This window comes from Cetorhinus maximus, chromosome 13 (assembly GCF_964194155.1).
Source record: "Cetorhinus maximus chromosome 13, sCetMax3.hap1.1, whole genome shotgun sequence".
Taxonomy (NCBI): Eukaryota; Metazoa; Chordata; class Chondrichthyes; order Lamniformes; family Cetorhinidae; genus Cetorhinus; species Cetorhinus maximus.
This window is the reverse complement of record NC_135891.1, coordinates 10,168,016-10,182,042: the sequence shown is the minus strand read 5'-3', so window position 1 is coordinate 10,182,042 and position 14,027 is coordinate 10,168,016. Positions and strand designations below refer to the sequence as shown.

Genomic DNA, 14,027 nt, shown 5'->3' with positions numbered 1-14,027 from the left:
CCCCAAGGTGCGGCTGAGCAGAGGGCGATGCGTGCGCAGTCTGGTGGAGCGCTCAGGCCCCGCCCCCCCTCCCACCTGGTGCGGCTGAGCAGAGGGCGATGCGCGCGCAGTCTGGTGGAGCCATCAGGCCCCGCCCTCCACCCCTGCCGCGGCTGAGCAGAGGGCGAAGCTGGTGGAGTCATCAGGCCCCGCCCCCCTGGTGCGGCTGAGCAGAGGGCGAAGCTGGTGGAGCGATCAGGCCCCGCCCCCCCGCCCCCCCATTGGCGGGCGGGCCGACAGGCGGGCTGTGAGTGGCTGGAGGGAGCTGTCAATCATTGCCGGAGTAGGGGAAGTATCTATCGCAGGTGTAGCGATATGTAGCGAGTGGATTGAGCCGCTGGCGGGACAAAGATGTATGGGAAGCTGCCCAGTCTGATTGTGCCTAGAGTGGCGGACAGCGAGGTAACACTTGGACAAGTTCGGTCCCGGAAAGAAGTGACAGTGTGCGCCATGCGGAATTAAAATTTTGAACGGTGTAATTAGTGGGTAAAAAAAAAAAAATCCGTTATCCAAATTGGAGAGCGAGAAGCGGCCGGAAACGCTGCCTCCAGATGTTGCCACAAGGCTCTGGGGGGTTGTGTGGAGAGGCTGTCAATCGCGGGTTATCCCCCCCTGCCGCCGCCGTCACCCACTCGAAGATTTTAATTACTTCCGTCGAGGTTGTGAGGAAAATTCGTCGCAGGGAGGGCGGGAAATGGGTTTTGCGTGACCTTTGCCCTGTCTCCAGCCCCAGAGTCTTGCCCAGGCCAGCATCGCCCTGGCTTCCTGGAGTGTAAAACTGCCCTGCGTGTATCTCACCGGGGGAGGGGGAGAACCCCTGACTTTTGCTGCAATCGCTTCAGCTGCTTTTCATTCGGTTTCCTTAGCCTTTTCGACTCCTTACAATCTATTGCCAGCGACTTGGATGAAGGGACTTTAGTGGATCGCGGCTAAAAATTTGCCCACACAAAGATAGGGACGGTAGCAAGTTGAGAGGAGGACACAGGGAGCCTGGGAAAGGGCTTGAGATAAGTTGAGTCGGCAAAAATGGGGGTGGGTGGGGGGGACAATCAGGTCGGCCGTGGTCTTCTTGAATGGTGGGACAGGCTTGAGGGGCTGAATGGCCTACTCCTAATTCTTATGATCCTACAATGTAACTTGCAGCCCTTGGAGTCTCCTGGTTCAATAAATTAAGAGTGAAAGAGAGAGAGATGATCATATCAAAAACAGAATTACCTGGAAAAACTCAGCAGGTCTGGCAGCATCGGTGGAGAAGAAAAGAGTTGACCTTTCGGGTCCACATGACCCTTCAACAGAACTGAAGTATAGTTAGGAGGGAGGTGAAATATCAGCTGGTTTAAGGTGGGGGGGTGGGGGGAGAGAGAAGTTGAGGGCGGGGTGGTTGTGGGGACAAGCAAGCAGTGATAGGAGCAGGTAATCAAAAGACATCACAGACAAAATTTTGTTTTGGATTTCCAGCATCCGCAGTAGCTTTTTGTTTTTATCTATAGAGATGATCATATGATAGTTGAGGAAAGGGAGCTCATTTTAATGGCGAGATCTTGACAGCTTTCCCTGCCTCTCATTCCATATGCATCCTCTAATTCTTCAAGGATTCCAAGGTTTCTGCCTCCCCTTCTCCATTCTGGAATTTTAAGTTGAAAAAGAATTCATTCATATCAGCCCTAAGCTTTTTTTTTTAGTTTGAATATGTATGCTCCAGATTTTACTGATTGAGCTTAACTGCAAGTAATCTGGTGGGATAACTTCATCTGTATCCTTACTTGGCCCCTCAAATCAGCTCTTAAGTGCCTTCTCGAGATCAAAAGTCTAAGACTGGAGTCCCTCCTGGCATGGTGGGTCCCGTCATGGTGGATGTGGCGGGCCAGCCAAAAGCCCATTGGCTTCCCCAGGACTGGAAGATCCTGCTGGCAGGCAGGCAGGCCGGAAAATTCCGCCCTAAGTCTTTCCTTATAATTCAATCTTCTGACACTGATCATCAGTATTGGAGTTCTTCACTGCACTCCCTCCATTGTTTGTTAGGCTCCCTTATTTTGTTTTCCCCTTGGAGAAGGTAAAGTGGAGATTTGATTCAATGAAGAATTGCATTTTGTATACTGCCTTTTGTGGCTTTTTAAATTCATTCATGGGATGTGGGCTTCGCTGGCTAAGCCAGCATTTATTGCCCATCCCTAGTTGCCCTTGAGAAGGCGGTGGTGAGCTGCCTTCTCGAACAGCTGTAGTCCATGTGGTGTCGGTACACCCACAGTGCTGTTAGGGAGGGAGTTCCAGGATTTTGACCCAGCGACAGTGAAGGAACGGCGATATATTTCCAAGTCAGGATGGTGAGTGACTTGGAAGGGAATTTCCAGGTGGTGGTGTTCCCATCTATCTGCTGCCCTTCCCAGGACTTCCCAAGTTCTTTACAGCCAATCAAATATTTTCAGTGTTCAATATGGCAGGCTATTTATATACAGCAAAAGCTCCCTCAAACACCAATTTGACAATGACCAGATAATCTGTTTTACTGATGTTGACTGAGAAATAAATATTGGCTAGGAGGCTGGGGATAACTCCCCTGGTGCTTTTTAAAATTGTGCTGTATCTTTTCCCGCCAGAGAGGGGTAGACTAGGCCCTCACTTTCATGTCTCACCTGAAAAATGACACCCCAATAGTGCAGCACGTGCTCAGTTCTCAAGCCTGAAATGTAGATTGAAGAGCTTTAATATTGTTTGAAGATTAATTTTGTTCTGGTCTCAGCCAGAGCAGCAAGCAAGGGAGTTACAGAAAGTGCTGGAAATATTGAGCAAACCCCAATTGAAGCAGAAATGGAACGGGTTGTAGTAAACTCAAAACCTGGCTGAAGCCTTGGGGCAGAGTCATTCAGAAGAATGAGGGGGGGATCTCATAGAAACCTATAAAATTCTAATACGACTAGACAGGGTAGATGCAGGAAGGGTGTTCCCAATAGCCGGGGAGTCCAGAACCAGGGGGTCACAGTCTGAGGATACGGGGTGGACCATTTAGGACTGATGAGAGAAATTTCTTCACCCAGAGAGTGGTGAGCCTGTGGAATTCGCTGCCACAAAGTAGTTGAGGCCAAAACATTTTTTTTTTAAGAAGGAATTAGATATAGCTCTTGGGGCGAAAGGGATCAAAGTGGGAGCAGGCTATTGAGTTGGATGATCAGCCATGATCATAATGAATGGTGGAGCAGGCTCGAAGGGCCAAATGGCCTACTCCTGCTCCTAGTTTCTATTCCTCGGATTGAGAATGGGAGCAACAGTATTCCTGGAACTGAGGGAGGAAGCTGAACACTCTCTGCTGGCGCCAGAATTAGAGACAGTTTGGTATCATCTGATAGGAGGAGGGAGAGGTTTAGGGAGAGAATTCCAGAGTTTAGGGCCTAGCTGCCAGTGGTGGGCTGATGATAATCAGAGACGTGCAAGATGCCAGGTGGAGATCTTGGGTGATTGTGGAGCTGGAGGTATTTGTGGACCTGTAGACCAAAGAGGAGGCTTTCTGGCAGACCAGGCCAGGACCAAAGGAGCCCTTGGCTCGGAGGCTGAGACACAGGCATTCGATAGCAACAGGATTGATTTTGGCACAATATAGAGCTTTGTTAAACAATTATGAAATATTGTGAGCTCTTAATTTTACAAGTTATTTTTCCTGTCAAAAGCTGTCCATCTGGGGGAAAAAACGTAATGCTTTATTCTGTCTAAAATCACCGCGCTCACCACACAAGCAGCTGTACAAAGCAAAAAAAAATGTGGAAATCTGAAACAAAAAAGATGCAGGAACCACTCAGAAGGTCAGACAGCATTTTGTGGAGAGCCAAGACAAGCTCAGCCTTTTGTCAGAACGTATCTATTTATAAATCGTGAAAAATATTGCCCTACTCCCCTCCAAAGCATGATTTTCTCCGTCAGATGTAGAAAGATGACAACTTTAGTCTGTTCATGGGACTTATAGCCATAGTGCTTGCGTCACATGGCCCTGATTCGATACTTTAAGAATCTTAAAGTCTCGAAAGTGGCCATTTGGCCCATCACCTCTGGCCAGGCTGTCCAATTTACTCCCTCAGCCCACAGAATCCTCTTTTGCATGAGTACATGTTCAATTGCCTTTTGAAATTTCGCGTGGAACCTGGTTTGACCACCCTGAAAGCTAGTGAATTCCAGGTATTAAGAAGCCGATGTGTGGGAGGGACAAAAAAAACCTCATTCCTCTAGTTCTTTTGCTGATTATTTTAATTCTATGACCTCGAGTTACTGGTCCGCTTTTTAAAAATCCTTTCATGTGATGTGGGTGTCACTAGCAAGGCCAGCGTTTGTTGCCCATTCCTAATTGCCCCGGAAATGAGTGGCTAGCTTGGCCATTTCGGAGGGCAGGGATCTGGAATCACATGTGTGCCAGACCAGGTAAGGAAGGCAGATTTCCTTCCCTAAAGGGCATTAGTGAACCGGATGGGTTTGAAATGACAATTAATAGTTTCATGGTCACCATTACTGAGACTAGCTTTCAATTCCAGATTTGTTATCGACTGAATTTAAATTCCACCAGCTGCCAAGTTGGGATTTGAGCCCATGTCACCAGAGCATTAGCCAGAGGGAACAGCTTCTCCCTACTTGCTCTATCAAAAGCCCTCATCATTTTGAATGCCTCCGGTAAATCTCCCTATAACCTTCTCTGCTCTCTGGTCACGTTACTAAAGGAGGGATATACTTTGCCTTGGAAATGGTTCAGAGGTTTCCCAGGCGGATTCCTGGGGTGAAGGGGTTTGCCTTAAGATAGGTTGGGCCTATACTCACTGGAGTTTAGAAGAATGAGAGCTGATCTTATTGAAACATAAGATTCTGATGGGACTTGAAGGGTCGATGCTGAAAGAATGTTTCCGCTTGTGGGGGAATCTGGAACTAGTGGGCGTAGTTTAAAGATCCCATTTAAGACACACATAAGGAGGAATTACTTCTCTGAGAGTTATTAGTGTTTGGAATTCTCTTCCCCAAAGGAAAATGGGGACTGGGTCATTGAATATATTCAAGGTTGATTTAGATTGGCAAGGGAGTCCAGGGTTATTTGGGGGTGGGGGGAGGGGGGGGGGGGTGGTAGGGGAGGTGGGCAGGCAGGAATGTAGAGTTAAGACCACAATCAGATCAGCCATGACCTTATTGACTGGCAGAGCAGGCTCGAGAGGCTGAATGTTCCACTCCTGCCCCTGTTACGATTTTATAACATCACATGCAGTCTTTTGTGTTGAGGAAAGGGAGTGAGGCTCATTTTAATGCATCTATCTGGAGAGATCTTGACAAATTTCTCCCACCTCTCCTTCCATGTTGCACCTTCTAATTCTTAAAGGATTCCAATGCCTCCCCTTCTCTATCTGGGATTTTAAGTTGAAAAAGAACTTCCTCATATCAGACCTAAACTTACCCTGTTGGTTTAAACCTAATGCAATTTAATTTCAAATTCAATGTTGGGTTAACTTCTTCTGTAGCTTTGCTTTGCTTCTCGAAGGTCAGCTCTCTTCACAAGGCCATTCTTCTAAATTTTTCCTTATAATTTGGTCTTCTGACTATCAGAGTCCTTCACTGCACCACCTCCATCACCTGATTGGCTGCCTTATTTTTTTTCCTGCTTGGCACTCCCTCAGTCCTGCACTGCAGTGTCAGCCTCGATTGTGTGCTCAAGTCTCTGGAGCACGATTCATACTCTCATTTCTTCTGATTCAGGCAAGAGCACGATCCACTGAGATGCACCATTTTGAGGTATTCAAAATTGTAATGGGTTTTGATTGTATACTCCTCTAGGTATTTATTCTATGTGTAGGGGGGGAACTTAAAAAGGAAATTAGGGAAGCAAAAAGAGGGTATGAAAAATCACTGGCAGGTAAAATGAAGGAAAATCTAAAGTTATTTTACAAGTACATTAAGAGTAAGAGGATAACTAGGGAAAGAGTAGGGCCCATTAAGGACCATAGTGGTAATTTGTGTGTGGAGCAGGAAGACATAGGTAGGGTTCTAAATGAGTACTTTTTGTGTCGGTGTTCACAAGTGAGAAGGACGATGTGGGCATGGAAATCAGGCAGAGGGACTGTGATATAATTAAAGAAATTAGCATAAAAAGGGAAGAGGTTCTAAGTGGTTTGGCAGGTTTAAAAGTAGATAAATCTCCAGGCCTGGGTGAAATGTATCCCAGGCTTTTGAGTGAGGCAAGGGGGGAGATAGTAGGGGCGCTGGCAATAATTTTCAATACCTCTCTGGCCACAGGAGAGGTGCCAGAGGACTGAAGGACAGCCACTGTGGTACCGTTATTTAAGAAGGGATGAAGGGATAAACCAGGGAACTACAGGCTACTCAGTCTAACCTCAGTGGTGGGGAAACTATTGGAAGCAATTCTGAGCGACAGAATTAATGTACACTTGGAGAGGCAGGGATTAATCAAGGACAGTCAGCATTGTTTTGTTGAGGGGAGGTCATGTCTGGCCAATTTGATTGAGTTTTTCGAAGAAGTGATCAGGTGTGTAGATGAGGGCAATGCATTTGAAATAGTCTACTTGGACTTCAGCAAGGCTTTTGATAAGGTCCCGCATGGGAGACTGATAACGAAGGTAAGAGCCCATGGGATCCAAGGCAATTTAGCAAATTGGACCCAGAATTGGCTGAGTGGCAGGAAGCAGAGGGTGATGGTCGAGGGGTATTTTTGTGACTGGATGCCTGTGTCCAGTAGGGTTCCACAGGAATCGGTGTTGGGTCCCTTGCTGTTTGTGGTATATATAAACGATTTAGACTTGAATGTAGGAGGGTTGACCAGTAAGTTCGCGGATGACACGAAAATTGGTGGGGTGATAAACAGTGAGGAGGATAGCCTTAGATTACTAGGAGGATATAGACGGGCTGGACAGATGGGCTGATCAGTGGCAAATGGAATTTAATCAGGATAAGTGTGAGGTGATGCACTTGGGCAGGACAAACAAGGCACGGGAATACACGATGAATGGTGGGACCCTGGGAAGTACCAAGGATCAGAGGGACCTTGGTGTACACGTCCACCGGTCCCTTAAGGTAGCGGGACGGGTAGATAAGGTGGTTAAGAAGGCACATTGGGAATGCAATTTTAATACTCATCCTTGTGTTCACATCCCTCTGTGGCTTCCCAGCTCCCTATCTCTGGAACCTTATCCAATCCTCAAATCTTTGCTTTTCTCATTTCGGCCTCTTGCCTATCCACGATTTTCATTTTCTCCGCCTTTGGCTGTCATGCTTTCAAGCTGCCTTGGCCCTAAACTCTGTATTTTCCCCCCTCCCCCTCAAACCTCTCCATCTCTCTATCCCTCTCTTCCGGTCAGACACTCCCTAAAATCTACCTCTTTGACCAAGCTTTATTTCACCTGCCCCAATGTCTCCTTGCATGTCAAATTTAGTTTGATAAGGTTTTTGTGAAACACCTTGGGGGATATTTTTACTGTGTTAAGGTGGCTATATAAATCCAAGTTGTTGCTGTAACTTGTATGTGTGTGTTTCTATGTAACTCCTGAGCTAACATTTCCAATCCCACTGCCCCTCTTAAGTTTGGTGTTCCCTGCAAATTTCTCAATGCTTAGAATCCGGGTCATTTGAATAATTTTGGAACACTGGCCCCTGAGGTCTTGCCTCCGAGCAAAACCTTTGCATTTTCTCTGCTCCTATAACGTCTGAAAATTGTAAATGTAACCTCTTGACACAGTTACTAAAGACGTGTCTCATTTTCAGATGTGGCTTTCGTTGTAGATACAGAAAAAAAATGACCTTTTTTAACGGTAAAAATTGAGAGTGAACGTGTTTGCAAGTAAGATGTTTAATATGTAAGACGAAGAAAAGCCATTTGATGCAGCAACAACTGGAGACAGGGAGAGAATAAAATTCCAGATGTTGTTTAGCTGGCGTGCGCATAGCAGCCTGAAGTAAGAGTCATGCCCTGACTGTCGTACCATTATCTAAGATATCGAGAACAGAGTCTTTCTTCAACTGAACCAGGAATCACAGAAAAGTGGCAGCGCAGAAAGAGGCCATTCAGCCCATTGTGCCTTGTGCTGGCCGAAAAGAAAAAATAAACTTGCCGCCCGTTCTAATCCCACCTTCCAGCACCCAGTCCTTAGCCTTGCAGGTTACAACACTTCAGGTGCAGATCCAGGCACCTTTTCAATGAGTTTCTGCCTCCAGCACCAAACCAGGCAGCAAATTCCAAAGACCCACCACTCTCTGGGTAAAGGAGTTTTTCCTCATGTCTCCTCTAATCCTCCTACCAATCACCTTAAATCTTTGCCCCCTTGGTAATTGCCCTCTCTGCTAGGGGGAAATGGGTCTTTCCTGTCTACCCATTCTAGGCCCTTCATAATTTTGTACACCTCGATGAAGTCACCCCTCAGCCGACTCTGATCTGAGGAAAACAACACCAGCCTATCCAATCTTTCCTCATAGCTGCAATTTTCAAGGCCTGGCAACATTCTTGTCAATCTCTTCTGCACTCCCTCCAGAGCAATCATGTCCTTCCTGTAACATGGTGACCAGAATTGTACATGAAATTCCAGCTGTGGCCGAACGGTTCCATCATTACATTCTTGCTCTTGTATCGAATACCTCGTCCAATAAAGGAAAGCATTCCATACGCTTTGTTTACCACCTTATCCACCTGTCCTGCCACCTTCAGGGACCTGTGGACACGCACGCCAAGGTGTCTCATTTCCTCTACCCCTCTCAGTATCCTCCCCTTTATTGTGTATCCCCTAGTTTTGTTTGCCCTCCCCAAGCGCATTATCTCACACTGATGTAAATTGAATTCCATATTCCAATTTTCCACCCACTCAACCAAACCATTGATATAATTCTGGAGGCGACAGCTATCCTTTTCACAATCAGCTACTGTACACGGCCAATTTCTGCATCATCTGCAAATTTCCCAATCATGTCCCTCACATTTAAGTCCAAATCATTAATATATACAACAAACAGCAAGGGACCCAACACCCCCTGTGGAACGCCACTGGAAACTGCTTGCCATTCGCAAAAACAATTATCGACCGTGACCTTTTGTTTCCTGTTGCTGAGCCAATTTTGAATCCAACTCGCCACATTCCCCTGTATCCCAGTGGCTTTTACGTTTCTGACCAGCCTGCCATGTGGGACCTTGTCAAATGTTTGACTAAAACCCATGTAAACATCATCCATAGCACTGCCCTCATCAATCCTCCTTGTTACTTTCTCAAAAAATTCGATTAACTTATTGAGACGTGACCTTCCCCTAACAAAATCATGCTGACTTTCCCTGATTAATCTGTTCCTTTCTAAGTGACGGTTTATCCTGTGTCTCAGAATTAATTCTAATAATTTGCCCACCACCAAATTCAGACTGACGGACCTATAATTTTCTAGCCTATCCCTTGCATCCGTTTTAAATGATGGTGCAACATTTGCAGACATCCAATCCTCTGGTACCTCATTTTTTATCAAGTGAGGATTGGAAAATGATCCTCAGAGCCTCCACTATTTCCTCCCCTGGCTTCTTTAACAGCCTGGGATACAATCCATCCGGCTCTGGTGATTTATCCACTTTCAAGGATGACAGTCCCTGCAGTACTACTACTCTCAGTATGTTTATTGTATCTAATATTTCACATTACTCCTCTTTAACTTGAATGTCTGCATCATCTCTCTCCTTTGTGAAGACAGAGACAAAGTACTCATTAAGAACCCTGCCCACATCTTCTGCATCCACGCATAATTTACCTTGTACATCTCTAATAGGACTGACTGACCCTTTCCTTAGTTATCCTGTTGCTCTTAATGTACTGATAAGACATCTTTGGGTTTTCCTTGATTTTTACCTGCCAATATTTTTTCACATCCTCTCTCCTAATTTCCTATTTTTACTTTCTATACTCTGCTAGGCTTTCTACAATGTTAAGTTTTTTTTGTCACTTTTTTTATTCATTCATGGGATGTGGGCATCACTGGCTAGGCCAGCATTTATTTCCTATCCCTTATTGCCCTTGTTTAGAGGGCATCTAAGAGTCAATCACATTGCTGTGGGTCTGGAGTCACATGTAGGCCAGACCAGGTAAGGACAGCAGATTTCCTTCCCTAAAGGACATGAATGAACCAGATGGGTTTTTACCAACAATCGACAATGGTTCCATGGTCATCATTCGACTTTTAATTCCAGATTTTTATTGAATTCAAATTCCATCCTCTGCCATGGTGGGATTCAAACCCGGGTCCCCAGAGCATTACCCTGGGCCTTTGGATTACCAGCCCAGTGACAATAATACTATGCCACCACCTCCCCTGCCATAAGCTTTCTTCTGCTTTATCCTGTATGCTTCTGGATAACTAGGGGGCTTTAGATTTGGTATTACCACTCTTTTTCTTTGTGGGTATATCTCTACATTGTGCAAATAGAATCTAGCTTTTTGAATGCTCCTGCAGATTTGTCACTGATTTCCCTTCTATTAGCTGCATCCAGTCCACTTTCGTCAGATCACTTCTCAGCTTCATAAGATTTGTCTCTCCCCCACCCCCTGCCCACAACTTAGAACTTTTACCCCTGTGCTATCTTTGTCCTTTTCCATAATGACGTTAAATCTAACTGTATTATGGTCACCATCTCCAAAATGGTCCCCCACTGCTACATCATCCACTTGCCCAGCTTCATTTCCCAAGACTAAATCTAGAATTGCGCCCCCTCTCATTGGGCTTGTTAACATGCTGGCTTTTTTAAAAAAAAATTCTCTTGAACTGCTGGTAAACTAATCAGAAGGATTTTTTTTTCACTGGGAGTTGACAGGATTTCCAATGCTCCACCTGAAAAGATGGTGGAAGCTGATTCCTTCAATAATTTGAAAAGAGAGCTGGGCAGAAGGTTGAGCATGAGGAAGTTGCAGGGTTACGGACAAAGAGCAGGTGTGTGGTAGAATGCACGACTGCTTATTCAAAGAGCCAGTGCACGCCCAAAAGGGCTGGATAGCTGCCTGTGTTGTAAGTTCCTGTAGTACAGGACAGTTTCCCCATCAAGAGGGAGAAAGTGGACAAACAAAATGACTGCATCGACCTCAGACCTCCAGAATGCTGTTGATATCGGAAGCAAAATAGTTTAACAAATGCTTTTTGTTGCGGGAAAATCCCTGTGATAACTCTTGTGGGTGAGGCTGTGTGTCCCTTTTTTATGTTTAGTTGCTATGTTGGGACAAGTGACATACTGGTGGCCTTGTGGTTTGTAGGAATTCTTTAGCCCCTCTTTCCTCTTGCCCTGTTACCTATGGATTTGCAACTTCAGGCGTGTTTGGGGCCCTGTTTACTCCACAGAGTTGCCTTTTTAGAACAGATATTGGTTGGGTCCTGTGCATGGTCCTTGCAGATTGACAGATACAGAGTATTAGATACCTCTCGCCGTCAGTATACTCATAGAGGCTCTCCTGTGACATTACTTGTAAGAAGTCAGAGGGCACAAGTGGTCACTTGCTAGTACAGAACTTGAATAATGCTGAAAAGGGAGGCGTGCTTGGAGAGAGAATTTTGAGGGGCCATAAACCAGTGAGAGAAAGCGGGAATTTGGAGGGACCGAGCAGGAATTTGGAGTGACAGTGGGGGGCATACAGGAGCCAGTCGGAGCCCGTGTTTGGAATCAAAAATCAAGGTGCGACATCACAGGAAAGCAGGTAGGTGATTGGCTGGTGACTATTTCCTATTCATCTTATCTGAACTAGGGAATTTCAATCGGGATAGGTAGAACATCAGTTGAAATAATATAAGCACAAGCAAGACTAGATGCATTAATTCAAATTTAATTTAAAAATAAACAAATTAGTTAAGCCACAATAAAGATGGCTGGGCAGATAATGTGTTGATGCTGCAGCATGTGGGAGAAGGTGGGCACCAGCGTGATCCACGGGAAAGACACCCGCAGTAATGCTGCGGCTCGAGGAGCTTCAGCTCAGAGTTGTTGAGGTGGAGGCCGAGCTGCAGACACAGAAATTTACCTGGGCACTTTGTTACAGAAGGCAGTCACACACCTTAGGATAAGGTTGCCTGATTTGGCCCATGGCCAGGGACAGGAGGGTGTGACTGCGAATAAGGGGGATATGGGGTTGAAGAAGGTAGAAGCGAAGGAGTTGCAGCCTTTGCAGTTGTCCAACAGGCTCAGGGTTCTTGGAGCTTGTATAAATGAGAGCGGGGGGGTGGTTGCAGGGTGGATGAGTGAACATACCATGGTACAGGAAGCCATTTAAGCGTGGGGAGTTAATAGGATTGTAGTTGTAGTGGGGACAGTATAGTCGGGGGGAAATAGACACAGCTCTCTGCAGCTGAGACTGAGTGCCCACAGACTGCGTACCTTGCTCGGTGCCAGGGTTTGGGGCATCTGCACTGCGCCAGAGAGGAGCTTGCAGTGGAAGGGGGAGAACCCGGTGGTCGTGGTCCACATAGGCACTAATGACACAGATAGGACTAGGAAAGAGGTTCTGTGCAGGGAGCATGAGCACCTAGAGACTAAATTTAAAAAGTGAAACTCAAAGTTAATAATCTCTGGATTATTAACTGAGCCACAAGCAAATTGGCAAAAATAAGATTAGGGAGTTGAGCATGGCTCAAAGGTTGGTGTGGTAGAAATGAGTTTCGATTCATGGGGCACTGGCACCAGTACTGGGGAAATGAGTGCTGTACCTTTTGGGAAGGTATTTACCTGAGCCCATTGTTAGGAACTAGAGATAGTTTAAGTATTTGTGGGTGTTTGGAATCAGCTATAGCTTTGAGTTTAAGTTTTAGCTTTAATTTTAAATTTAATTTGTATTTCTGTATTTGTTTTAAGAAAATGGGGAACTTGAGTTTTGGTTTCACTTTAAAATATGCCTGCATTCTAATGAGGTCTTATGACTCTTGGAGGGAAGTTAAAATAAACACAAGATAGAAAAAAAATCTGTGCTGTTGCCTAGCAACAGGGGCCCAGAGAGACGGGCCCACAGAGATGGAGAAAAACAGAAAAAGTAGGTTCGGCTAATTTGAAAGGAGTTGCCAGGAGGAGAGGGACAGACAGCAAGTCCCAAACTAAAGAAGCCAAAACCAGGGATTGGTACAGGAGGGGTCCCAAGAAGACCTTCTAGTCAAAGGAAAAGAACAGAAATCTAGAAAGGGTCCTGTTAAGAGTGAGGAGCAGAGGAAGGCTTCAAGCTTAAAGGGTGAAAGCGGCAGGACGCAGACTTAAAGCAAAACGGGCTTGCAAGAAGCCGGAAGATTTGAGGAGACAGCCAAAGGTTGCTTATTCCTTATTATGAGCATGTGAAGCATTGGTGTCCTGTTGGCATGCTGAGTATCTGAGAGAGTGTGTGTGGAAGGCAAAGCTTGAATGCACGTGGCGATCCAGGGGAGGGGAGCATGGCGGGGAGAATTCAAAACCCTGGAGGTGGACCCTTGTGGAAGGCGTCCGGGAGAAGATTCCAAAGTGGGTTCTTCGAGAGTGGGATTGGAAATCCTCGTGTGAAAGACGGAATTCAGTGAGACTGGTTGGTTCACGGGTATAACAAGTGCCTGGGGGGAGTTAATGAGGAATCTATAGCATCTGTTTGGGGTGGCATCTGTCACTCTGTTTCAGAGTGTGGTGTGTCTAACCACAGGTCACCTATTGATTTACACGGACTGTGTACTTACTGTGAACATGAGAGAAGATAGCTTTTGTAACTTGTGTTATCCTTACGAATCTGTGTATATCTGCAAAGGTATAGTTGTGGGTGAAGGGGCATTGTAATACAGTTCATCTTTTGTTTAATAAATGTTTCATTCTTTTGTTAAAAGTTCATCAGCTAACTCCTGTGACTCTGTTCAGTAGCCACCCTCCACATTTCTAAACAAAAAATAAAAGTTTGGATCTATCAAGCCGGGTTCCATCCTGGGATCTGGCTTGTCCGGTAGTAATGTCAACTCGGATCATAACACCAAACTGGGACCAGTGTTTCGGTGAGTCATATAACTAGGTTGGT

General features: G+C 45.8%; 1 protein-coding gene across 2 annotated transcripts in view; it reads left to right on the top strand.

The window, feature by feature from the left end:
- Positions 1 to 313: 313 nt before the first annotated feature.
- Positions 314 to 14,027, top strand: part of gss (glutathione synthetase) — a 60,751-nt gene continuing 47,037 nt past the window's right edge. The window contains exon 1 of one of the 2 annotated variants that reach the window (XM_078554877.1): positions 314 to 441. In XM_078554877.1, the coding sequence (XP_078411003.1) occupies positions 391 to 441 (51 nt within the window). In that variant the 5' untranslated portion in view covers positions 314 to 390. Of the gene's footprint in view, positions 442 to 5,700; positions 5,791 to 14,027 lie in introns of those variants that run through there. The other variant, XM_078554878.1, reaches the window with a different exon arrangement.